This window comes from Syngnathus acus, chromosome 1, assembly GCF_901709675.1.
Source record: "Syngnathus acus chromosome 1, fSynAcu1.2, whole genome shotgun sequence".
NCBI classification, from domain to species: Eukaryota; Metazoa; Chordata; class Actinopteri; order Syngnathiformes; family Syngnathidae; genus Syngnathus; species Syngnathus acus.
In genome coordinates this window covers 12,106,314-12,127,453 of record NC_051087.1, presented here as the reverse complement: position 1 = coordinate 12,127,453, position 21,140 = coordinate 12,106,314, and the positions used below count along the sequence as shown (strand labels likewise).

Here is a 21,140-nt window from a genome sequence, read left to right as displayed (position 1 = left end):
GTACCACAATTTGAGATGTCCTACCTGTTTAAGACAAGGTTTATGCTAGAGTTAAGATTAGATTTAATATTTTAACAAATAAGAAAATCAATCTTAAAACAGGATGTTATGAAACACTCCAAAAAGATTTTTGGGGGTAAGAACCAAATCATTTGCAGCATGCTTGCTGTTATCCCAGTGCTAATCTTCAGTGAACACATGAAATATTGTTTTGAGTTTTTCATTGCCCCTATTCAATAAGCGAGCAGTGATGCAGTGTTGTCTTCTAAACTTAGCTGCTGCCACTCGATCCCCAGCACACCCACAGCTGTAGTGTCCTTTTAGCTTCTTCTGTTCTTCCTTGGCTTTCTTTTCAATAAGTTGTTCATTATGCACATTTCATTCACGAAAAGAAATGCAACCTTACTGTCAATAGTGATGTCTGATCATTAGCCCATTCCTCTTTGATCACCCACATTTCGCTTAAATTGACGTCATTGATCATTAATAATTCTACTAAATCAATTTTATGATGCCACACCACTCTAATCTTTTCACCACTCTCGTGTGTTCCTCTTCAAGAACTACACCCAGTACATCCCGCTGTCCATCTATGACCTTCAGACCTGGATGGGGAGCCCCTCCATTTTTGTTTATGACTGCTCCAATGCTGGAATCATTGTCACGTCCTTCAAACAGTTCGCCCTGCAGCGAGAACAGGAGCTGGAGGTGGGCGCGTACACGCACACACGCACATACACACACACACACACACACACACACACACTGTTATTCATGTGATTCATAAATATATTCTTCATGAGAGCTTGCTCATTGAATGAAACATACACGTATAAAACAGTAATTTGACCCTAGGGATGCTGTTTAATGATGTATATAATTCTTTCTTTTTGCGTATGTGTGGTGGCGAACATACATATGTCTTTAAACATGCCCTTTAAACATAATGGAAGTAAGTGTTACTAGAATTTGTTTTAATCATGGAAATATGGGTCATTCCATATTTTCTACAGAGTTTAAAGTAGTAAAAAAAAAAAAAAAAAAGAAATTTGTGGAAAAATATGAATTATTCAACGTGCATTGAGGTGCAAATTCTTATTGAATTGTAGCCCTCAGATTCACAATTGAATCAAATGTTGCGGTGGCAAGGGATTCCCCCCTAATTCAAGAGATAATTATGTCAACACAAATGTTGGTTATTTTGAATAGAGGAAAGCGAGAGTATAATGTGGAGGACATCCACAACGAGCAAAACACATTTGTGATTGAAGACAGTAGAAGCTGATAAAAATCCTTCACTGTACTTATCCAACGTAAAGCCTTTTTTTTTTCTTTTGTTTTGAAAAGCAAATTGTTGCCAAAGTAATCCCGTTCAGTTCTTTGGTTTCACCAACTTACACTGAAAGTATTTATCTGTAGCAGTAACATTACCAGTCAGTGTTAACTGATGTATAAATATAATTGTAAATAGGTTTTACTACTCCCTCTGGTAGTGAATTAAATGACAGCTGCCCCTGTAAATGCAGCGAAAGTTACATCTATTGTAACATCTACAAAGCTTGAGTGATTGCTCTTCACACCCACTCATGCAGGAAGTCCATAACGTGCTGGGGTCATGGAAGATGAAGGGACATTTTAATCATTCAAAAGATGATCCATGCAGCGGGGGAAATCCACCTCGCCCACCCACTGGTCAAGCATCCTTTTCATAGCAGTGTGTGACACAGCACATTGGTGGTGCACATAAGCATACAATCGGCACATCCTGCCATTTTCAGCCTTATGACTTTGATACGTTCACATTTTGAATACTCGGTAAGACATACTGTCGATGAAGATGTCGGCATGAAATAGAGAGCTGCAGGAAATCTAGGATGTCTCAGTTGCTGCGGAGAACTTCCTGCACAGCAACAGCCTTTTGACGTCCATGTGTGCATGCCGCCTCCCGAGTGCGCTATTATAGGGCCACCTGGTTTGTTTTAAATATCTCATCACTCTCTGTGTGCACTTAGCCTACATATTCACTGCATTCGCTGTGGAGCTTTTCTCAGACTGAAAGGAAACAAATTGTACTCGATGCGCAGACACGCAGAACCGCCTGACCTTTGGTGTGGATTGTTGACCGAAGGCTGGGTGTTTTGGTTGTCATCATTTCCACAAAATGTTTACAGTCATTTGAATGTGAATGGTCGTCTTTATGTTTTATGTGACTGACTGATGACTATTCCGGCATGTATTACTGGGAGCGTTTCCAGTACCATGCACACCTAATGAAGATATTTGAGATCGAAAATGGTGGATAGGCGGGTTTACAGTAATAGATTCTACATATTACGAATACTTTTGCTTGGTTGTGGTCGCTTTGTAGAAGCTTTGTTTTACTGTGGTAGTGATCGTGATCATGTTACATGCATCTAGTCCTTCCCTGTTGAATTAGTCTCATTAATTAGTGTCACTTAAAAGAAAAGCATTCCAAGCTTTTGCGTTGGTCTCTAATATTCACAGGAGAGGACAAAGAAAAGAAACCTGCCATGGTGATTTTTATGGTAATTTGTGAGATTACAATATGCTAATGTGATAATTACGCTGGATACTCTGCATTAATCAGCTTCCGCTGGCAATGCTGTCATATTTACCTCAAGGATTAGTGTGGCACACACGTTCTCCAAATTTTCTTTCAGGCGACGATGCAATTCTGAGGGTGACACAACTGGGACCTCACAAAGAACGTGCTGCTTTGTTTGCTAAAAACAACAACAAAAAAAGAGTCATGCTATAGCAAGATTGCTACACATAAGTACGTCATCAAACTGCTGCCCACTCGTGCCTGAAAGCCTTATAGGCCTATAGAGAAATTACTAGTGTTGTCTTTTATGTCAAATTCAATGTTCTTTTGATTATATATCAGCATAAACCATCCATCCATTCTCTTGTCCTCATTCGGGTCGCACGCTTGCTGGAACTTATCCCAGCTATCATTGAGCAAGAGGCTGGGTAGAACCTGAACTGGTTGCCTACCAGTCACGGGCAGAAAAGTAAACCATTCACATTAACTCCTACAGACAATTTAGTGGTCAGTCAACCTACCATGCATGTTTTTGGAATGTGGAAGGAAACCAAATACCCAGAGAAAATTCACATAGGAATGGGGAGAACATGCAAACTCCACAAGGAAGGCCGGAGTATGGTTTCAAACCCTCAACCTCAGAACTGTGCAGTGGATGTGCTAACTAGTCATCCACCATGTCACCCTATCGCCTTAATATTAGTTCAAAATTCAATCATGGAACGGATGTTGACTTCAGCCATGTTTTCATTTCATTAAGATAAAATGTGCAGAGTTGAATCAAAATGTCACGAAAAGAAGTGTCTGCTGTTTCTCAGTATGAGTATGGTGTTGTGAACTTTCTAAGAATGTATGGTAGAAAATTCTTCCTAAGAACACGCCTCCATATAAATTGGAACACACACACACACACACACACACACACACACACACACACACACACACACACACACACACACACACACACATTTAGTCCTTTGCAGAGCTGGACTAAATTCTGATAGATTAGCGGACCAGGGCAGTAAAGGGCATAAAAAAGTAGTTTGCACCATTTTGGGACTTAATTCACATCCAAACAAATTGTTATGATCTTGTTACTTTTGAACACCATATATCCTGTATGTCAATCGTAATCTGTCCTTCTTCTCAAATTATTTCCCAGATGTAGTCACTGTAATAATCAAGGCTGAAATTGTTTAGGCCCGGATGGGGGCAAAAGAGCTCCAGGTTCATTCATATTTGATACACGTTAGATGTGATGTGTTCAAATAAGTTGAACCAGCAGAATCAGTGTCTTGGTATGTCTTTGCAGGTGGCCGCTATCAATCCTAGCCATCCACTTGCTCAGATGCCGCTGCCACCTTCCATGAAGAACTGTATCCAGCTGGCTGCCTGCGAAGCTAGCGAGTTGCTACCAATGAACCCTGACCTCCCCGCTGACCTTTTCACCTCCTGCCTCACCACACCTATAAAGATTGCCTTGCGGTGGTAAGTCTTTTGCACATTCATACCTTTGCTTGATAAACCCATAAATCACAAAGGGTATTTTAATCAAGATTTAAGAACAGACTTACTGAATAAAACTAACATTTTTATGCAGATGAGTAAGTGCGCTTTTTTTTTTCTTTTTTGCTCAGGCCTCAACCCTTTGACTTAATATTGGCTTTGCACAGACATAGCAATCTTTGATGGGCAAAAAAAAACGATAAACCAACCTCAAGCAGAGTGCTACACAGAGGATGGTCCCTGCATGGGTGTCGAGTAAAAAGTTAGTACCTGATTATATTCAGGAAAATATGTTCATTAGGGAGGCTCGTCTAGTACAGCCACCTGATGTGAGTGCATAACAATATCAACTTTAAATGATCATCTTTCCTGGAGCAAACTGGTTGCATCAGTCAAGCAGCATGTTTGTGTGTGCATCAAGCTGAGTGGCTTCCACATGGTGATCACATCAGCAATCACTTAAAAGAATCCACCCTCTGAGATCCAAGTTTAAATTCAGCCACACACAGAGCGACTTTGCTAAAAAGACAGAACTGTTCACAAATTAATGTGAAATAATGTTTTGAAGCATCGTTTATTATTTTACTGAACCACAAAAGTGTGGTTTGGTTGAACCGCCCAGGCTGTTTTTGCTATATTTCCCAATCAGAAGAGAAGAGAGTGAATATGTCAATTTTCTTCATATTCCTTGATGCAAATTTCATTGCTGGCCTCAAGGATTGAACAAACCACCAAGAATGTTTTTTTTTTTTAACTGTACAGCACGATTATTTCATCTTACCACGATACATCATTTATGCAACTTGGCAGTGCTGCAGTATTCAGTTCTCCATTGAAAATCATAGTTTCGTATCTAGTTCAGGATAGGGATATAGTATTAGCTGTATATTTTCAGAATGCAGTATATTATCAGTTGAAATGTCACGTAATATTTACAAAGGTCATCTGAGTGTACTTCAAAGGCTCTCCTTTATATCAATATTGTCTGTTGTCTCGTCTTTTCACACGAGTGCCTGCACGCGCACACACCCGCCTGTGTGCATTTTCATTACAAGCGTCAGACAGATGATTGAACACGTTTTCTATTCAAAATTCAATCTAGTCTATAAACTTTCCATGACGCATTTTCTGCTAGGGAGAGTGACAGGCTACCTTCAAGAAGTGGCCTACAGCTGCCATAACGTTTCTTTCCTGCCATAAATGTTGAAGAGTTTAGTCACTCTTCCACTGCTCTAAATCCACATATAGCTATGACCTTCAGCATAATGAACCCTCAGTATTATGCCATTAATATTGATATCCCTCACCGACATTCTATTTCATAGATCAAGCTTCTGAATTATATTGACTCAACTGTTCCTTGAAGCTCTGTAACTCTATTAACGGATGTCGTGTCCTGTGACTGTTTAGTAAAAAATGCTTTAATTAGTTATAATGAACACTCCACTTACTATTACACCTTCAAAATTTACCAAATCCACTTTGCAATCAACATACAGTGCACATGTCAGGCTGAGGCTATGATGAATTGTCCCCTTGCGTATTATCTAGAGGTGTCAAAATAGATTGATTATTCGGAATGAATAAATTATCAAATTAATCAAAAACGTCTTTCAATAATCAATTAATAGTTTGGACCCATTCTTTACCTAAAAATGATCAAAATCCTCTGATTTCAGCCCCTCAACAGAAATTATTTTCTAATTTCTGTAGTCCTTCATGAAAGCAGATTGATTGATTGTGTGTTTTATCAAAATAAGACATTTGCTAGTATCTGCTTTTACTTTGGAAAACAATGACTAAACCATTACCAGAATCCAAAAGTTTTGGTGAGTACAACTACAACCTCTCTCGTGTGATATTGCTGAATTGTTGTTTAGTTGTTGTTTTTTATCACTAAGCAATACCAAATAAACAACAATAGCGGTACTAATTGGTTATTAAACAGTAATCAGATTTTTTTGTAATAGAAATAAAATCTATCTAATTAATCAACAGAATATTTGTTTAAAATATTTGATAGTGACAGTATCAGTACGGTGCCAGGAAAACTGCTGTACATCACGAGTGTGAATTATTTTAAATTCAGCGCAAAATTTGTGACTGATCGGAAAGAATAAAAACTGCATTGAGTAGACTCCTTGTGCTTCAACCTCACTTTTTAGATTCATAAATTTCATATGTAGCCTGCTTCCCTCCTGTCTGCTAGTTTGAATAACAGCACCATTAGCTCATTTTTTCTGCTCTTCATATGAAATTATGCTAATTTTTTCTCCGATTTTTCTTAAATTTGCAAAGCTTTAGAAAAGGATGAGTGCTGTATACAGTATTTGCTGGAGTTTGTGAGTGGGTGAAGGGATGCACTGATATGTGAGCATACCTGGGTTTTAAAATTTAATGAGAGGCAGCAAGGCATGGATGATTGTGGTACAGAAGGGGAGAGAGAGACGAGAAACGGGCAGGCTGTGTGCATGCTTACATCACATTGCTCAGCTGTGCAGAAAACCTTTACCAATAGATATCCATCTTTCATGATTTTGCCACTGCTTTGATCAACTTCATTTGATCCAGGATGTGGAAAATAGAGAGGAAAGGCACAGGACATAACTGACTTACAGAAAGAGAACAGTACAAATCCAAAATTGTCGAGCAGATATTTATTGTATTTTATTTTTTGGAGTAATCTTATAACAAGATTGGCAAAAAAACACATTTTTGTCTCAGAATCTTAGAAATCGATTTTGCCAAGCTTATTGCCTCTTGTTGATACACATGTTTTACAATTACTTATGGACATCTAACAATGAAATAAGTTATTTTTTAATTAAAATAGTTTATTATTGCTCCACTTTAGCCAATGTCATCTTAAAAAACGAAGCACGTAAATTTAAGCTGTTTTACGTCGTGAAATATCAATCAATTATTGATGAGATATTTTTTCCCCCTCAAGTATTAAATATTCATAACTTATGCAAAGGCGTGTGCTGTATGCTTTCTGTTATTGCTGCTACCTTTCAACATTGCAGTTAAGATTGGATGATGTAGACCATGTCATTATGTATGCAATGAACAGTGTGCTTTCCATAAAGAGAGGAAACACGGATGAGACTTAAATATACAGTAAGAGGCTGGGCTCACATTTTGCTCCTTTAATTTATGGGGCTCCCCTGACATATACACCTGCCTCATTATGGTCTTACAAATCTGACTTCAGCTCTATGCTTCAGTTTTACAGTAAAAAAGATAAAGCCATTGCAACAGTTATACATGGCACATTATACCACCTTGATCTTGTTTGAGGATCTCCTCTGCTCCATTGATCTAGGATGATCTATAAACGTAGGTAAGTACACATATATATTTTGGTGTGCTTCTCAAATGAGGATCAGAGGTTGTGATTTGGTGCTTTTTTTTTTTTTCCCTGACCCACTGACCACATGGATGAACATGGATGACTTTTTTACTCCTACTCAATAAATTATTGGGAGTATGACTTTCTATCCTTACTTGAGTCATTATTGTAAAGTAACAGTACTCCCGAGTATGATATTTGGCTAGTCTTCCCACATGTGGCTATACTGCAACATAAATATCAGATCTCAGTTGCCCTTGCAATGTCCCAGCCGGGGTGGCGACAGAAGCAGCTACTTCGCGAGTTGCCGCTCGGACTGAACTGAGAAAGGAATGAATCAGTAATCAGTTCATGCAGACATTCAATTGAGTATGTTCATGCAAAACATGTTTGTTTGAACAAATCGTTTGGCAATTGCAGAACACCAAAACCAGTCTCTCTCTGAGTTGCATTCACTGCATCTATGGTGAGGCTTGTAAGTTTGAATTCACAATCAAAGCAAAAAAAAAGAAAAAGCGACAGCACTCTTAAATTTGCTTGCTTGTATGTCAAGGCACCACTGTATTATTTTCAACTATTTCATTGATAATTTCAATAATAACAGTAATTCTATCCTAATTATGTATGCGCTCAATGGAACATTTTATTCTGGGGGAAAAAAAACTAAATTTGATCATTGTTTTTCAATTTGAACAAATCGAAATTCAGCCTATGGTTTTTGGATAGTATAACCTCCACCCCATGTTCTCTCCCATCTCTGCTCTCTTCCTCTTCCTCCCATTCCACAGGGGTTGGGGAAGAACTGAATATTCTCTCATGCAACCTTCCTCAATTGTTGTAGCTCTGTTTACACTGTCTTGACTCTCTGTTATTGTCAGAAAGCTACAATATTTCCAACTCCTGTATAATTCGGAAATAAATAAATGTAGTATATACTGTGCAATGTATTATTCTGAGGCAAACAATTGCTTAATTAACATCCTCAAGTTCCTCATTCTTGTTCCATATGGTAAAATGTCATAATATTGAAGGAGTCCACATAAAGCACCTCCTTATGCTGGATGGTCTCTTCTCATTTTTATTCCAGGTGGTCTAATACATTTATTTAGCACTATACCTTCACTCACCCAGGTATATAATGCCGCACCCAAATGCAATGACAAAATGAACTCAGTGAGTCTCCTCACGCCTCTCAAGAGGCTACTGTGAGCTAATGCTTCACTGTAAACAACACAAGCACATCTACTACTACTAACTACGATAACCCAGACAAGTTACCTGTTAAGGAAATTATGAATTCTGAAGTTCTGAGTATGTTTGAAACAGACATCTTCACGTCTCACAAATATTTTTTTTTCTTTAGGTTTTGCATGCAGAAGAGTGCTAAGTTGGTGCCTGGGGTGACGCTAGACCTTATTGAGAAGTAAGTGATTGTCTTAAAGGTACTGCACCTTCTCAAACATACACAGTTGCAGATGCAAGTGTGTGGTCCTTTGGAATTTCATGGATTTCTGCAAAAATTGCTCATGAAATGTGATCATCTCAGTCACAGTAATAAACAGAATCAATCTAATTTCCTAACACCAACCAAACAATTGCTTCTTAGCTGTTATAGGACTCAACTTTTAAATAATGTATTTGTGTGTGTATATATATGTATTTCCGTACATATTGACTATTCTTTGTATTTGCAATCCATATTGCTTTACTGTACTTTCCATGACTAAAAGAAGTATGTGACCCCTTCGCCTAGGTTAAAAAGTTTTCCAAAAACTGTAATCGGAGGCAGGATTGAACTGTCTCTTATAAAAACACCAATTTTGAGATTTCTATTCTCGTTGACCAGAGTGGACCATGCCACAGACACCGAGCTCTCGGAATAACTACAATTAAGTTTTGTCATGGACCAGCCAGCATGTAGTGAAACATAACTTCATTATCAATTATCTGTTCAAAACAAAAGGTCCATTTTTCAACGTTATCCGCTTGTGGTTTATTAAAATAAGCATGCCAAGTTTGCCTCCCTTCTTGGCGGTCCAATTTATTGTCTCATCATCTGCCAAATTAATGCAGCCTGGGATTGCTTATTTGAGCTTTATTCTTCAGTATACAACTTCAGCATGTGCTACAATGATCAGTCAATATTATTTCAAAACATAATTTTAAAACAATCACAATGGTTCCTTTCCTGGTCCATGACACAGCCACACACACAGTCCACAACATTGTTTCATGGAAACTGGTCAGGGTTTTTTTTTTTTTTTAGTTCAACGAACAAATGCATCTGTGGACTATTTGCTCCAAACGTCCAACAATAATGGCATTGCTGGAATTTATGATCAAAAAGCGCACATGGCCAAAAAGTTAGAACATTATATGGGGACTGTGCTGATTTGACAGAACTGTTAAACAAGAATCCAGCAATGACAGCATGCTGCAACCAGCCTGACTCCAAGGAGTAAAGTTCAAGATGAACATCAGTAAATCTGTGTAAAGAAGCTGGCATGTTTGATTTGGAGAAGAACACATTTTCATGTAAACTGATACCGTGACTCGAAGGAAGCGTTCTGAGTAAAACTAACAAAAAATTAGGTTATGTAGATTTTATGCTCCTGAGTAAAAAAGGACAAAGCTCAGCTGTCCCATATAAAATTGCGCTCTTCTTATATAACTCAACCATACATATTTTAAATATGCTTTATTTGTCAGTCACATTAGCTTATCTATTTAGATTTAGATTTTCAAACTGCAATTGAATGACATCCAGACCACATCTCTAGCCTAAATTCTGCTAAGTATCTCTAGGCTGTTCTAGTCATAAAATAGCCTCAAATAATCATAGTTATTGATAGCTGGGGATATTTACATGCAAGGTACCAGACTTAAATACCACCCTTACCTACCGTATTTTCTGCACTATTAGGCGCACTTAAAAACGTAAAATTTACCCAAAATCACAGTGCAACTTGTATATGGATCAATTGATTAATTTGGTGATCCATACTGGTTGTACACAGCGCTCTGCCAAAATGTTTCAGTACATTTTAGTACGACTAGTAAATTCCAAGTTTGCATCGCTTCCCAGCATTACGGCAACCTGTAGGCTAGAATCCATCCCATAGCTTGATTGACATACAGGTAAGCCTATCACAGTGAACCCCCCCCCCCCTCCCACCGCAGCACATAACCCAATCCCGTCATCAAAGCTAAGAAGCTTATCAACGCATTACGCATCACCGCAAGCACTCGCTTCTTTATTTTAAAATAAATACAGTTTATGACCAGCAAAAATGAGTGGGGTTGCTGGACCAAGTAAGAAGCCAAACCGAATCATTTTAATTCCATCGCCAAGAACAAAACTACAGTCTCTCTGAGACTTTCTTCCACCTCATTTTCTTTCATCTACCTGAGGGTGCAAAAATCACCACGACGTCTCCAACCGAGCCAGAGATCTTAAGGCAACTCGCAGCACCATCGGTAGGCTATCAAAAATATGGAAGACCCACTGTATCCGCACCCCAATAAAGGTCCATCTCCTCAACTCACCAATCCTCTCTGCCTCATGCTATAGTTATGTGATTATGAATTGTGGACACTCAGCCGATGGCTTAGCGTTTTTCCAAAGGAACTGCCTCCACAACATCCTCAGCATCAGATGATACGACTTCCCCACCAACGCCAGTACACCAGCTGTAATATTTTTAATATTGTGTCAATTAGAATTCTGGGATTTATGAGCAAAAAGTAAATGCTGCTCATGAACAAAAAAAAGTTTTTGCACCTCCTAAAATTCTTGCAGTTACCTGATGCTGCATGAGGCAAATATTTCGTCTCCTGTTTTTATTTTTCTGCAGGATATGAATAAAACATTCTTCAAGAACAGGACAGTTGGAACTAGGCAACAGGTGGTTGAATGCAAAACAACGTTCAACCCATCTAGTCATTCACAGCCTTCTGGAGACCTAATTTGGATCTCAGCATTCACCCATGGCAATTTATATAAAAAATAATAATGAAATAAACACATTGTTATTATTAGCACTGTTTTTGTGGCAGGTAAAGATTGCAGAATTTTAAATCGTTGAGGTATGGCACGTTGCCCTGTGCGATGAATGATGACACTGATGTCTCTTAGCTGAATAATGAATAGTCTCTCAGCTCATAAAAAAAAATGACATTAAACTCATTTGCCATCCCACATATGAGTCATAAAACTGAATATTCTGAAGTTAAGTGTTATTTCTCAGTTTGAAATAATCAAATAATCAAATGTGCTACTGTAGAATGAATGAGTGGCTTGTATGTTAGATGTCCCAATTTAATCGTTTGTATTTTGTTTGGGCTTCGGTGGCGGTTCAACTAAATTAATATGAGGTCAGACAAAACTGGAAAACACAGATAAATCGGCCTTGGTGACGGATCAGTTCCGTTAATGAGCTTCAATATTAATTCATTTATTCACCTATTTATTTATCTAGCTTGAAAACATCCACCTTGACATTCATGTCTTAAAACATGGTTGCAGTTAGAAGCTTTCTGTCACTGTATATTTGTATCATGACAATCAAAAGCATTTATTTATGTGCTTTCAAGGTCACGTGCCTCACTGTGCAATTAAAAAAAAAAACATCATGATAGCTCATGCGGTGTTACCTTCAACTGCAAACATGGACCAGCTGAGTCATGTCATTTGAAGTCTACCGTATTTACCACACTATAAGGCGCACCGGATTATAAGGCGCACCTTCAATGAATGGCCCATTTTAAAACTTTGTCCATATATAAGGCACACCAGATTATAAGGCGCAACTTCAATGAATGGCCCATTTTAAAACTTTGTCCATATATAAGATATATACATTTGGCCCGCGGGCCGGACTTTGGACACGCCTGCTGTAGTGGCTCAAAATATTGGTCCATATATAAGGCACACCTGATTATAAGGCGCACTGTCGGCTTTTGAGAAAATTGGAGGTTTTTAGGTGCACCTTATAGTGCGGAAAATACGGTACTTGTATTGCGTTAAATAGTTTAAACATTTAGAAATGGAAATCGGATTTTTTTTAGAAAAGAAAAAACATTTTATTTTAAAGCCATATTGCCCAGCTATACAAACTCTCGTTAAGAAAGAATAATTGGGCTCTTCATCCCATTAATTCCTGGCGGCCGAATGGCTCAGAGGGCAGTACCCCCTGGCTTTGGATGCCGGTGACATGAGTTCAAATCCTTTTCAAGGTCAACGGTACTATCTAATTGGGTGCCTCACCACGACCCTTTAAGTTGTGTCAGGAAGGTCATGCGGCTTAAAAAATGGTGCCAAACAAAACATGCTAAGTCCAAAGTCAAACAACAAAATCAAATTGAAGATTCCTTTTCTTTTTGACCATGTGTTCACAATCTCAACTTCCCACATCCAACACATTCTGGCTGTATTTTCTCACAATGGTCAATTATATAAGATAGTCACGACGTCTTTTCCTGCTCACAATACACGTGTCATCTTGTCGAAGCGTTCTTAAATGACAGTATTTCTCTCTGTTTTAGCCCCCTCTCCCACACACACACACACACAGTCACACATAACACCCTCTCTTATTTACATGCGCTCCTCCCTTGCACGACGTTGGCACCATGGACATGTTATTACCAAAGGAAATTTGTGTAGCAAATTAGCAAACATTTTTTATCATGCAGAAGTTTGATGGAATATAACATTTGTACTGAATCCAATCATCAATGCTCAATGCATTATTAAAAAAAAAAAGGCTAAAACTATCATCCAGCATGAATTACTAAGTGTATTTTATCTTGGTGTTCTATGATAATTGGGTGATTTCCACGGGAAAGAATGTGAATTCACACAGAATGTGATCAGCGTATGTTGACAATCACTAATAACGTCCCGATGTTGTAGAATGAACTCATACATTTATAAATAAAAACGGCAGATTTATCGATTATTTGAATAATTGCTTGTGTGCAGATAAAAAAAACAAAAAATACGCAGTTAATCCATGTGATTGAAATCAGTATTGGCTAATAATCAGTTTTGGAATTGCTACGGTAGCATGATACCCCAAACAGAACACCCCCAATTCGATCTATATCTGTATATACCTGGAAAACTATAAAATGGAGGATGTTTCCAGTCTGTTAACCACTTAACCACTTCATTCATGTGTCCAATCATTCAATCACCATTAAGGTTTTTGTTCAACCATCTGTGCCACCCTTACCAAGCCATACGAAAAGGGATACAAACTGCTGAGGGTTCATTGTTGTACTGCCCAGCACATTTGGCAAACTTCGCAAATGCAGTGCAAATACTGGGCCTTTGTACGAACTGAGAATTATCCATTCATAATAGAATCATCCCATTTGAATTACACAATACCCTAACTTCAAATGTTCAGTGATGTTGTCAGCCTGGGGCCAAGGGATAATGTTCTTTTACTGCGTGCTATAGTATAAACTTTACTTTATAATAATAACCTTGGGGTAATAATAAACGCATTGGAAGGTTTGTGAGTGTAAAAACATGCATGAGGTGATTGCTCAGGTAAACTGAGATGGAAATATACTCTCTGGGGGCGAGATCAGATTTTCAATTACATATGAATCAGTGTATGGATGCTTGGATACTTTGACTATCGCTATCAAACATTTTATAGAAGGTTTTGTGTTTTGGAAAATATGCGAGGGATTACATTTTATGAAACATTTTAAGGTCATCTGATCCACAAGGTGAATTTCAAGGTCAAATTACAGGTCAAAATGTCAAGTTGCTCAAATTTGACCCAATCTTCTTACTCTATTTGCAATCCTTGTTGTATTCCCTTTTCAACAATACCTATTCCGTGAAGATTGAGCCAGTTGATCATGAGACTTGAGGGTTTAAATGAAAGCATCAGCATCCATCTTTGCAGAAAATGTCAAGATTCAGCGAGCCATAGCTCCCAAACCCTTGGTCCGATTGACCTAAAATGAAAGATTTTGTGTTGTCCCATCAGTATCAAAAAGTACACAAAGTTTTATCCAGATCAATAGCTTGTTTAAACTCACTGGGTGATTTGGCATAGAACAACCTTTATGTTATAAATTTATGTCTGCATCGCACAGCTCTACTTGGAATGAACCCCCTGTAGCTTCTCGGTCACATCCTGATGCATTCCTGAAAGGATTCTCAGAACCTTCTGCAGCACTGTCCTCACTGTCATTTTGATTTCGTCCACATCTTCATGAGTGGCTTTTATCACCTCCTTGAGCTTGCAGAAGAGGCCAAACATCACACAGAGCCAGGTCAGATGAGTCAGGATTATGAGCCAGCATGGTGATGTTGTTTTTGGCCAGGAACTGTCAGATGTTCAGGGCATTGTGAGCAGGCTCATTGCCATGGTGAAGTAACCACAAGTTTTCCTGCTATGACTCTTGCCTTTTCATGTTTACTGAACCAAGAAAATGCAGAATCGTTTTGCAGATGTGCTGGTTCATTGTCTCCCCCGCAATAAAAGGGAAAAGTCTGCTTTTGCACTATATATTTTGTTTTCCCTAGTCCTGGAATACATATGTATGGCACATCTTATACTGTCTGTAAAAAATGCATATGCCGAAAACAAAATAAGAATTAAACTTCAGTTTTCTAATACATATTGCAAACATTTCCTCAACCATAAAAGTAAGTCTTACATTGTTGACATTGTCTAGGGCTGCAACTAACAATGGTTTTAATAATTAACCTTTTTTATAACTAAAAACTACAAGAATTTGGGAATATTTACTACTTTGAAGAGGCTGAGGATTTGGACGATTTTAAATTAAATGAAGTCTGTCAACAATTAATTGATTATCAAAATAATTGATAGTTGTTTAATCATTTACACCTCTAATATTGTCACTGTTCAATTAAATGCACGCAATTTCCCAATTTTCCTAATGGTTTGCTTTAATCAAAAGATACATTCACTGTAAAGGAAAAAAACAGATTTGGACAATTTTAAATTAAACAAAGTCTGTCAACAATTAATTAATTATCAAAATAATTGTGGATTATTTGATAGTTGTTGTTTAATCATTTACACCTCTAATATTGTCGCTGTTCAATTAAATGCACACAATTTTCCCAATGTTTTGTTTTTATCAAAAGATACTTTCTCTGAAAAGGAAAAAAACATGGGCAATATATTCTTTCATTGGACAGCAAGCATGTCCATCACAGACCAGTGCAATTATAATATATGTAAATTAAATCTAAAATAATTGTACATCTTGTTCAATAGATTGCCAAATGCTTCTGTTTTCGCTTATTAGGCCTTCATGCACTGTAGCAGCTTCCATGAAAAACCTATACTCACACATGAATATTCAGCATTTGTGCTCTTCGTCTGTCCATCTGAGTTAAAGCCCAAGCGTCTGTAAATGTAAATACCCTCAAATATGTGAGATCACAATGTCGAGTGATTGCCACTTTGTGTTCTGAGTCATCTATGTGACGTGACAATGAGTTGCTGACACCGAGCCATCTGTGTTGTTATGTTGTGTGCAGGATCCCTGGCAGACTCAACGACAGGCGCACACCCCTCGGAGAACTCAACTGGATTTTCACAGCCATCACTGATACCATTGCCTGGAACGTGTTGCCCCGAGGTTTGGCTCTGCACGCATAAGCAAACTTCCCTACAATTTCAAACAATACTAGAGTAATAATGACGCATTGCAACAGTAATGGTGTAGATGTACCGCTTGAGTGCAAGAGGGTGTTTGTTTGTTTGGTAACTAAAAACTTGCAGATCAACAGATTTTATTTCTAAAATTCACAATGTGTGTAACAGCCAACTTTATTTTCTTGTCTAAAAGCAGAGATAAATAGATGTATTTACAAAGCTGTAATTTTATTAAGAAAATAAATGTATTCTTTTATTTATTTAATCTACATAGAGCTCCAAAAATGTTAGAAGACCAAAGGAAAAAAAAAAAACAGCTTCCAAATAACTTATATTTAAGCTTGGCAATGAGAAAAAGTGCCTCTGGCTAATGTCTGTGTCAAGCTATAACTCCTTTCCCTGCTGTCCCCCATTTTTTTTCACTCTTCCTTGCGTTGTTGCTCCTCTGTGAGCTCTTACTGCCACGCCTTCGGCTAGTGTATTCAGTGATTAACAGGCCATTAGTTTCTGACAATTACTAATTGATAATCATGTGCGGGCTCTTTCAAGTGAACATGAGAACGGCTCTCAATACACCAGGTCAGCATTTGTTTCTCAGTTTTGCTATATTGAATATGAATTGATGTGACGCAAACTATTAATTTTGATGCGAACACAGCAATACGAAACCGCTTACGAGCCTTGGTGTTGCATCTACTCACCCCAGGGTCATATCGTGAACATCCATTCTCTGAACCGCTTATGCACCGCCTACTGCCCTTGACTTTAATCTTGAAACATCTCCTTTACGCTTTTCTGTGCATTAGAAAGCCCTTGTTCGTGTCATTCAATGACCCCAATTTTGATTAGACAACACTGCAAATGTACACGAGTATTATCGCAACAGGATTTTTACCAGTTCTTGGTAATATGACATGTATTTGAATGATAACATTGTTAGGAATTGTTCATTATTTTTGGTTTTACTCTGCACCAAGATGCGCAGAGGAGAATGAGCCGGCCGAAGCCTGGCTAGGGCTAGTACTGAACAGTTGACTCCGATGGCCGCTGTAGCCTGTTCATCAGTTGCCCATTGACTGAGGTAGATGTATTATTTCATTTGTGGGATTTACATTTTTTATAGTGCACACAATTATTATTATTATTATTATTATTATTATTATTATTATTATTATTATTATTATTATTATTATTATTATTAGGCGGCTCGGTGGCGCACTGGCTAGCACGTCCGCCTCACAGTAAGGAGGGTGCGGGTTCGATTCCACCTCCGGCCCTCCCTGTGTGGAGTTTGCATGTTCTCCTTGTGTCCACGTGGGTTTTCTCCGGGCACTCCGGTTTCCTCCCACATCCCCAAAAACATGCTTGGTAGGCCGATTGAGCGCTCCAAATTGCCCCTTGGTGTGAGTGCGTGTGCGGATGGTTGTTCGTCTCTGTGTGCCCTGCGATTGGCTGGCAACGGGTTCGGGGTGTCCCCCGCCTACTGCCCGATGACAGCTGGGATAGGCTCCAGCACGCCCGCGACCCCCGTGGGGATAAAGCGGTACAGAAAATGGATGGATTATTATTATTATTATTATAATCATCATCATTACCCGTACCTGTCTTTTATGCAGCACACATCCCAAGCAGACTAACTCCCAGCACCAGTAACAATGTGACAATGCTGATGGCTGTCAAAGCCTTTTAAACCCTCGGGGCTCTACCGTTAATGAAGCAACCCACGTCAAGGAGAATCCCAGTAATGAGACTCTGCTGCACACCTAATTCAAATCACCCAGACTATTGTACAACTCTGCTATGGGCTCGGTCAAAATATTACTTGCGTTCAGGACATACAATTTTGCTCATACAACAAAAAAATACAATTTCCGTAATTTAAAAAAAAACATAGGTCTGCAGGAAATTGGCTTGCCCCATCCTTCTGTTTGCTTCTGATTATAGCTCATTATGGTGACAGGTGAGGTATGGCTCATCCCATATTACTTCAGGAGAGAATTGGTACACCCTGGACTAGTCATCAATGTATTTTGGGTTGTTAAGGTGGGTGGAAGCCAGAGGATTTGAAGAAACCCACAAGGAATGCATGATAGCCAAATGCTCCATTGTGCCTTCTGATCCCATAATGGTCATTTACAGGTATGCTGATGGAAATGAAACAATGAAAATAAAAATGTAACCTCATGCATTTTAATTTTTTCAGATCTTGGTCCTCGGTATTCACAAAGCATATACACGGTGCACCTTCTAACATTTTTGAGTAGCTCTAGTTTTTTTTAAAGTAGTTTGGGTAGTTTTTTTTACTTATTTCTCTACATACGTAAGTGCTATATTTTCCTTCCTTGTGATTTGTGTTAATTTTTATCTGCGTCTGCATATAGATTTGTTCCAGAAGCTGTTTCGTCAGGATCTTCTGGTGGCCAGCTTGTTCCGCAATTTTCTATTAGCAGAGAGGATAATGAGGTCATACAACTGTACACCTGTCAGCAGCCCTCGCTTGCCTCCAACATACATGCATGCCATGTGGTAAGACACACTAACACAGCCCTGGCTTTGCATGTTGAAATAGTGAAGAAGGTAAAAAAGTATCAGGGTCCTCAGTGATCACATCTGTTTTTTAGTACATGCTGCAGTAAATGACAAAATACATTCTTGGTTAGACAAAAGGTACAGAGTGGCACTATCTACATTTTATGATACCACAAAGTAACTTTTGTACTAAAGGGTGTGCAGTGATAGAAATGCCAGCAGCCAAAAGTTAATGAGGCTCATTTGTAAAATGAGAAATCCACCCAAATGCTGGACAGTTAAAAGCATTACACAGGAAGTGTGAACGCAATGCGAAATGCTGCATTACCTAATTCTTTTTTAGTTTCAGCTCTGATATCATTGAAAACCTGCTATGTACAATTTGGAATGTTTTGTTTTTTTTCTCCACAAATCCATACTATTGGCCAGTCCACACACATGGGTGTTATTTTTATTTTTGTTTTACAATTTCTTGACCAATGGAAAGGGTTGACAATGACTTGTTCCCTTTACAATGTAATGTTGAGACCTTTAAGATTTTTTTAATAGAAAACAAAATCGTTAACCTTCTGTTCTTATTTTGACGAAAATTCGAAACTAGACGCCGGACCAATTTTTCTCTCATGATCTTCCACCTTCGCTGGAACTCAAACAAATCCAAACCCACTGCCACATAAATGTCACGCCAGGAGTTGGCTGCCATTTGAGCATCTTTGTAGTTGGTTGAGGTGGCATCGTATGAATCCACATATTTGTGCACCACAGCTGCTCTTCAATTCTATCCATGTTTTTCTGTTTTAGAGATTGCAGTATTGAGAAACATATCTAAAATAGTGAAGAACAGCCATGTGACTAAATAGACCAATCACAAGAGTGCGCGCGGCACTGCACGCACAGCAACAATTTCTGACATATGCGTGTCGTGTGTTGGCCACGGGTCACAGAGGTCAGCGGTGGTCACGTGATTCACCACGGTAGTCGACACTGCGCCCATGCGAGTGTAAATAGGCTTTTAGCCAGAACGGATACATTGAAACTGTCTGCATAATCTGACAGTAGACTATTTTTTAAATAATTTTCCTGCAAAGTAATCTCACTCTGGACCCATCTTGTCATCACCATGTCTCAAATGTATTTTATTTTTAATTTGTTCGACAAACATAGCCTATCGGAGACTGTTGTGGAAGTGCCGATCATTTGCCATGCAAGTGGGCACATGCTGAGGGGTCAGTTATGAAGTCACTGCATACACACACAAATCAACCTGCTATTGGTAACTATAATAACTTTAGATAGCTGTCTAAAAAGTACATTTAATTTCAATCATGGTCTCTCTCTTTTTATGTAATCCCAAACACAGTGGTACTCATCTGTGTCCTTGTAACACAGTATCTCCACACTGTAAGAAACACTTTTCCATTAACTTTCTACCTGTACACAAACAGTTCCCCCTCCATTGTTTTTTTCTTTTTATTTTCTATAAACGCATCCCTGCAACCTCCCACTCGTTATCTGTCTTGTGTTGAGAAGCAAAGAAAGCCTTCTCGACAGCCCTGCCTTGCAAGGCAGATTGTTGCGTAACATAACAACATGGCACCTCTTTTTGTAAAGTATTTTGCGCTTGCAGAACTGAATAGTTTTTCTTTTGCCTCTTAAGTCTAGGTTAGGTCTGTGTGTATATTATTATGTTCATGGCAATTATTGAGAGCTCTACTGCACTGCAACACATGCAGTATTTAGTAGCACGGAATAATGACAAGACTGTGTCGAAATCAAGACCGATAAATGTGAAAGTGCCACAAATAAAAGACCACTTCAATAATAGAAGTGAGATTAGGAATTTATGAGTAGAATGACAATAAAAAGAAGCAATCAAACAATTTGGGGGTTGCTAGATCGATGGTCGTGCCCGCACACGGGCAGCAATTGTTATTCAAATGGTGTTGAACTGGATAGAGCAGAAAAATCCAAGGCTGATTACTCCCCTGTGGACAGTTTCAGTGTGAGAGTGTGTACAAATGTGGGAGTGTGTGTTACTGCACCACTCTCTGCAGGCAACGGTGACAAGTGCTTAGTCAGCCACCAACTGCTCCCTTACACTCCTCTGTTAACTGCTGTCCCCATTTTACATGCACCACACACACAAGCACACACTGACAGGTTTTGGTGATGAGTTGCTCATTGATATTGGCAGCCGTTACCTGAGTTAATGCTGTCATCCCAAGTGGTGCTGCATCCTCCTCCCCGTGAGCGTGCCTTTGCTGATTTGGCTTTCCTCTCTTGCATTTCTGCTCTGGCCCTTTGATTTTGCACATCGCTGGCCAAGTTGGAGATCTTTTTATTCAAATTCAGCCTCTTGTTACGAAATCTACATTTTCTTGCCATTTTTTTCACATTTTTCCATGGAATTTTTTGTGACTTTATTCCGTGTTGCAATATTTATAGCACATCCCATATGCATACAGTGATGTCACTTCCATCCCAAATCAATTTTCACCCTCGAAATCAATGGAAACGTCATTAATCT

General features: G+C 38.7%; 1 protein-coding gene across 4 annotated transcripts in view; it reads left to right on the top strand.

The window, feature by feature from the left end:
- Positions 1-21,140, top strand: part of rptor (regulatory associated protein of MTOR, complex 1) — a 99,301-nt gene that overhangs the window by 22,241 nt on the left and 55,920 nt on the right. For all 4 annotated transcript variants that reach the window (XM_037259348.1, XM_037259331.1, XM_037259340.1 and 1 more), the window contains exons 6-10: positions 562-708; positions 3,879-4,054; positions 8,788-8,847; positions 15,967-16,067; positions 18,466-18,610. In XM_037259348.1, coding sequence (XP_037115243.1) covers positions 562-708; positions 3,879-4,054; positions 8,788-8,847; positions 15,967-16,067; positions 18,466-18,610 — 629 coding nt within the window. The remainder of the gene's footprint in view (positions 1-561; positions 709-3,878; positions 4,055-8,787; positions 8,848-15,966; positions 16,068-18,465; positions 18,611-21,140) is intronic.